Source organism: Spea bombifrons, chromosome 2 (genome assembly GCF_027358695.1).
Source record: "Spea bombifrons isolate aSpeBom1 chromosome 2, aSpeBom1.2.pri, whole genome shotgun sequence".
NCBI lineage: Eukaryota > Metazoa > Chordata > Amphibia > Anura > Pelobatidae > Spea > Spea bombifrons.
In genome coordinates, this window is record NC_071088.1 from 24,669,201 (window position 1) to 24,676,184 (window position 6,984).

General features: G+C 35.6%; 1 protein-coding gene across 2 annotated transcripts in view; it reads left to right on the forward strand.

Moving 5' to 3' along the window:
• Positions 1-1,211, forward strand: part of RAP1GAP2 (RAP1 GTPase activating protein 2) — a 215,044-nt gene extending 213,833 nt beyond the window's left edge. For both annotated transcript variants that reach the window (XM_053457170.1, XM_053457171.1), the window contains one exon: positions 783-1,211. In XM_053457170.1, coding sequence (XP_053313145.1) covers positions 783-785 — 3 coding nt within the window. In that variant the 3' untranslated portion in view covers positions 786-1,211. The remainder of the gene's footprint in view (positions 1-782) is intronic.
• Positions 1,212-6,984: the final 5,773 nt, after the last annotated feature.

A 6,984-nucleotide genomic window follows, 5' to 3' on the forward strand; every position in this document is an offset into this window, starting at 1 on the left:
ATGAGCTGACCAGTACTTTGGTACAGAGGCAATAAAGTATTTTTTTTGCCAATCAAACTGAAATACAGGCATGGGACTGGATGGTCAGGCGTTTTAAAATTATGGTATTATATATAGATTATCAGTAAAACATGATTCTATTGTACAACCTGTACAAGTATGTATCGACATTACAATCAATGGAATGGTGCAATTAACAAAAAACACTTTTCAAGTAATAATGATTCTATAAAAGCATCATTGTTGTTATGGTATCATTTGGAGCTATGTCATCAAACCAGGTACTGATATGTCCAATGAACAGCCATGGTTAGGCAATATATAAAAGTAAATTGCGCAAGCAGAAACAAGAACATTGTAGAGGCCATCCATTAAAAAAAGCTTGGGGACACCTTCAGAAGGCAACCATGGTTTCTCAGAGAATATCAAAAAAGGACTCCTATGAAGGTGTTAATGAGTGGCCATAAACATAAATTACATATTTAATGGCTGGCTCCCTGTTCTTATGGATGCTTTTATCTACCAAAAGTTTACTTTACACAGTCATATGTACCCTGCTCTCCAATAGATACAGCATATAATTATTAAAATGCCTACAGAACGGGCACTACAAACATGAATGCCATGTTCTTTATACTGTGCCCTCTACAACTCTTGTTTTCACTTGTTTTGTAAATGTACGTAATACCATATGAGCTTTAGAGCAACATATCCTTATTTTTGCTGTAGAAGGAAATTATTCTAAATTACGAATAATGTCATTAATTTGTTTTGTCTTACAGTGAGTTCATGTTCTGATGAAAGAAACCTTCCATCTTCAAAACTGACCTCCAATCCACTCCATGAATAATTACTGCCATGATCCATTAATGGATATGTTTAATTAGTAAGCTGTTCCCCACAAGTGAAGGAAGGAACTGCCACTTTACGGCACTCCCAGTGTCCAGAGAGACTTATCTTGTAATTCAGTACTAATCAGTACAGCAATGGAAATTTTGTTTTTTACTCCAAAAATGAAAAGCAACAAAAAGCTTTATTTTTCCACCTAAAGAAGCCTACTATTCCAATTGCACCTGATCACCATGTGCCAATTACTGCGCATAAAAAGAATAAATGGACGGTACATGATAAGTTAAATGATAATTGTGCAGAATTTCAGACTGGTGTGTGTCATTACTACAGTGTAACACACTAGCACTTGCCACTTCAGATGACCAGACTCGAAGATGTTAGTGTCTTTGTTTTTCACTCAGTTCTTTTTCTGCTGGCTGGCATTTTAAAGACACCAGTGCCATTCCAAGCAAAGCTACAGAGAGAAACTTTTTTTTATACGGTGCACACACACACACGAGAAAATGTACCTGAATGTTTTATAGTTATGTAACTTCAACATAAGGTTGTGGGATTATTACCAGAGTCTGTTATCATCTGCTTTTTCTCCTTTCTATGAAAAATATTTTTGCCTCTGTCCTATAAATAGTTAAAGAACTCTGTTGCCGAATGTAACTCATCAATAATGATACCTTTTACAATACTTGACATTTACTTAAATGTGTATGGAATTGTCAAAGTGTTTTGCTAATGATCAGTTTGTTACTATAACTATAAAATGTGGTGATACAAATTGGACCAATATTAAGACGACCATACTTATAAAGAGAAATAGTGATGACTAATGCTAAGAGTGGTGCAACCAGCATGGAATAATCCGGTTTAGATCATTTCACCGATGCTATGGTGGTAACACCACGTTTTCAACTTTGCACCAAAACACATAAAATAATGAATTACTCAGTTAGACATCATACATATTGCAAGGCAGTGCAGTGTATATGTATATGTGTCCTGGATAAAATGGCCTTTACCTATACACTATACCCTGTACCTGAAACATTATCGGGTACCATTACAAAGTACTGTCTGTACCTTGCAGATATTAGGCCTGTTGATTAAACTTTTATAACCCCCCTGATAAACTGTCTGCAGTGATAAAGTTAGGCTCATTTTAGCTTCTTAGGCACTCCACATGCATTAATGTAATTTTATTTGACTGCCACTAAATTATTTAGAATTCCATTATTGTCATGAATTCTAAAAACCATTAAGATCCATCTGCAAAGGTCATAGCTGGATTGCAATACTCAGATGGATAGCTACTCTTGACAGTTGTCATTAACCATGCAATTTCTTTAGAAAACTAATTTATTTTTGAAGCAGAGGCTTTGATGTGCAATACAGATCGTTTATAGGAGTCTTTGTATAAATTATGTCTTTGGGAATATGGTCCTGTGCGAGGAATAACTTACAGACTCGGGCAGATACTCTACCTAAATATCAGTGAAGCAGCACAAATGCTCATTTCTGGCACAGAACAACAGAGAACATACTCTGCTGTTCCTTAGGTCCATTTAGTGGTCATGTGGAACAGATGTCTTATTTCAGCTGGTGGAAATAATCAGTGCTCATCCTAATTAACGATTTTTGATATGTGGCGATTGCATAAAGCATTGCACATGCCATTTTTAGCCAGATCCATAAATTCCATTTCTTTTCCATCGCTATTAACAGTTGGTCATATCATGTCCCTTGAGCTGTTATCGACCCTCAGCTCTCATGTCCCCTTACGTGACAAGCTAAGAGGCAGGCAAAGGGTAACTGATGGATGGTCATATGTGCTACTGTGCTGTTAAAAGTTGCATCAGTCTATTTTCAGATGATGTTCTTCTAAAAAAATGTAGCGAGATTCATTTTTGATTATTAGATGTTGGATCTGATATTAACGTTTGCATATGGGACATTATTATTTAACAAATCAGTAGTAAAGCAAACCTTTAAGCTCCTGTTGAGAGGGATGAGAATCAAATACTGGGCCTCCATTGCCACTAAAGTGGTCTGTTGAAGTTGTCTATAATTAAAGATAATAGCTTTTACTGTTTCAACGTAGAAAAAGGTTTGAGGACATCTGAGGTCTCCTCTATGTCCATTGAATTTGTTTTGCACACAGATTGGCAGGTTTTATCACCAAATGACAGTGGGAATGGAAAAGTTCAGGCATGTTTTTAAGTATCAGTTATGTAAATATATAGTGCTGGAAAATCCTTAATTCTCCCATTAATTCAGGGACTTTAATGCCTCCTGTAAACAGCGCAACAAAAAGATGTTTTAATAAATTCTTGTTAAATGTGATTTGCTGGAATAATGTAGGAAGCCATATTTTGTTATTGATAGCGTTCTTTATTTGGAAAAGCAACAAAAAGTAGTACCTTAACATCGAAAGGTTCTGAAGCCAAGTTAATGATGCTTTTTACTATTACTTGCTGTTCCATGGATAATGATTGATACTTAATTTCAGGTTCCTATTGTGTATCATGGGCCATTTTGTCTAAGTAACAGGTGATCAAGCTGTTTTGTGTTGCATTTCAAAGAGAGCAAAGAAAGGGTAATGCTACACAGAAGTCTATAAAACTAAAACCATAGCCATTGTATTTTTTTCATAACTAGCAGTGTTTACACGTAGGCCCCCAATGTGTTTAGATATCATGCACTACACCTTTGATTTGTATATGTTTCAAATGTGGTCAGCAGAGAAGGTAGGGTGACTGTGTGGGAAAGGGAATGTCCAGGAGATTTGGGACCTCTGATGACTGGCCAGAAGCTAAAAAGGTCTGCTCATTACCTTTATCGCAACTTGCATGTGCAGCAAATGGGGGCGTATGGAAAACATAAGGTAATTCAATGTTGATGTCATAATGGAATCAATTCATGAACTCAATGCACAAAGCCCAGTCAACCTAATTACGATAACCCATGGAAGCTAAAAACTGATTTCTTTGTATCCAGGGTCTCAAGGTGTCATGAACTCAGTGAGCTGGCCCTTCTTCAGTGAATACACTAATATGCAAATTGTTCAATGATGTCTCAGTTTTGGACATTGTTTTGGGCTTGAGCTGAGCTATAATTATGTTGATTTTACGGTATCTGGACTCTAAAGACGTTTCCACCCTGCGTTCAATAAAATAAAATATTGCTGTCCAGGCTACCAGCTTTCACAATGTCAAAAGGTGTTCCATACTTATTTATCATTTATGAGTTCAGTGTAGATAGTTTTAAGGTGGGCACATGCAAATGGAATGTGGTGTCTCTATTTTATTGCGTTATTTAAAAATGTTATAAACTGTGCACTGGAAGTTAAAATATATATATATATTTTAAAGGGTAAAAATAATTTAATATTGTAAGAAATATTATATCTGAATATATATATATATATATATATATATTCACTTACAAATGCATCATTGCAACTCCCTTGACCAAAGAGTTTAAAAGTAAAATGTGTTATGCAAACATAGAAGAAATCATGGCAAATCATGCACTCCAGCAGTGAAACAGTTAAAAGAGATTACTTGTATAAAATTGTCTTTAAGGATTGTGCTGGATATGCCATCTGGCAAACTGGGCTGATGGTCCATGGCACTTCATTCTCGCTCCAGCAGCAGATCAGGTCCTACATGTGGCTGCAACAGTGTAAGTGTGCTGCTGTGAATAGGCACCTGCAAGCCGCACTTTGGTATGTACTGACCCTGGTATGTACTGATAATTTGTTTAATGAGATCCTCTTTTGAGTGTTTCAGAACGGGTGTCATACAACTGTGGAACCACAGAAGTTGTTGCAAAATAACAGCAAGTATTGAGTCTCTGAAAAATCTGACGAGTTACTTGACCTTATTGTAGAGTAAAACTTCTGAGACACTGCATAATATTGCATTGGGTAGCAAGAACGTATGCTGAAATTAGAATGGACAGGACATTTAAAATTTGTAAGAATATTTCCAATCGAATACAAAACATAGTTTACAATTTATGTTATTACACCCTTACAAGGAAGAATTTTATTGCCTTCTATAACATTTAATATATTTATCTGACTGGACATTTTTGATATGCTTTACTGCAGCTGGTTTGCAAAGAGCATGTTCTTAAAGTATGTGTACAAAAAACAAATCTGAATAATTGATAGGCCTGTAGTTGTTGCCGAGAAGAAATGTGATTTTATAAAGCGTACATTTAGGATATGTGATTAATGAAGAGACAATGGTGGATATTGAATCATGTTTGCGGGTCATTACACTAAAAACTAGGGACGATTCATATCCAAGGCACTGCTAGGCACCAAAAATACAGGTACACAGGAGCTAACTGGCACACATCCTATAGTCACAAGTTGATAATCAAAGTTTTTGGGCCAGACATAAGTGCATGATCCAAAATAGGCTAGACTAGGAGCCAAAATGGAAGGAGATGGTAGGACCACCTACCATCTGGAGCACCCCATCTAAAGTGGAACTCTAGGCAAGTTCTTGACTGCTTTATGGGAAATAAATAACTACAACCCTGTTTTTAGATAGTATTTAACTATAGTTCAGCCTACAAGGTTACCAGTTTATCAAACCCTGATGTTGGACAGTCCTAGAGCGTCCCAACTTGCCAAAACGTTTCCTACACTTGACATGTTCAAATATTGGTGAACCTTCATTTATGACAGAATATAGTCTCATGACATTGTTACTCTAAGCTTGATGAGATGTTTTGTGGCAGGTAGAAACATGAAGAAACTTGTGTATATAAAGTAGCATGCAGATATATAATTTCTACCTAAATGTAGCACTAGAAAATGCAAAAGATAAACAGAATCAAATTCTACGTTTAGATTATGAAGATAATTTTTAACTATATGGGGATAAATGAAGTGGAAATCAACACCATTATTTATATAATTTTTAGATAGGCGGTGCTTTCTGTAAGTCTTCAGTGACCTCTGTCTGTAAATAGTGTACATTTAATTTATTGCTATGGTCTAGTCCTGTATAGAATGAAATCTGAAGTTCACAAATGTATATTTTGTTGCTTAAATGTGTCTTTGCAGAATTCACAATAAATGACCTATTTTATGTCCAATTGGTTGCTTGTTCCGTGTCTTTGTGGCTGTTTCATCATATAAGAATTCAAAAATTGCACTGATTTGATCATTCTATTGGACGCTGTGGTCATAAGACTGTCGGGCACACCCTTGGATTGTTTGTTCGTATGGATTTAAAAACATTTTCCTTATTACTTGTTTCATCTCACTACCTTACTTTCACTACAAACTTTACATACTTTATAATTAAGCTTGAAGCTCACAGAGATGAATATGAATTTTATAATATTTGTATTAAAATGATAGATAATGCTGAAAATTATGATTTACCATTCCCTAGGACTCATCCTTATCTCTTGCTCACAAAGATTAAGAGTTTCCAGCTAAACATAAATTAGAATTACATCCATGAATGTGAAGATAGCACTTTATATATCTCAAATTCAAAACTCAAAGAATCATTGCTACAGTAATTAATATATATGTCAATTACTTAATTTCACACAATAAAACGTATTCTTGCTGAGAACACTAACACACATCTATTCAATTGAACATGCATGAAAAATATCAGCTTTTCAGGCCAAACATAAATTTCCATCAAGCCATGTGTCTGTCAGTGATGCGGTAAGTCTTATGGTGGGTTCTTCTAGTCTTTTATGGTTATAACACCATAGGTTTATGGTACAACTCTGGTTCCACCATAAAGGATCCTCTTCACAATAGAAGTGCAACAAACATCAAGTCAAGTTAGTTTTACCTTTAAAATGGTAATTTACTAAACACAATCAGAAAACAAGGTTTTCAGTTCGGTTTTATACAAACCTCTTCCACTGTACATGCCTACTGCGTTGAACATAAGTTTAATTATTCTCTGTGTGCAATGTGGCCTCTTGATTGTGGCAAATGTCTCTGTCCATAACACTAGTTCAGGGATCTCCTTCTGGTACCGAGGTAAGTGACCCCATGGGTCTGAATTTCTAAAATATATTGAACCAGTTTGCGAAAGCATGTCCTGATGTCTAGGTACACTCACAAGTACAGGTTTTCTCTATTCTCACAGG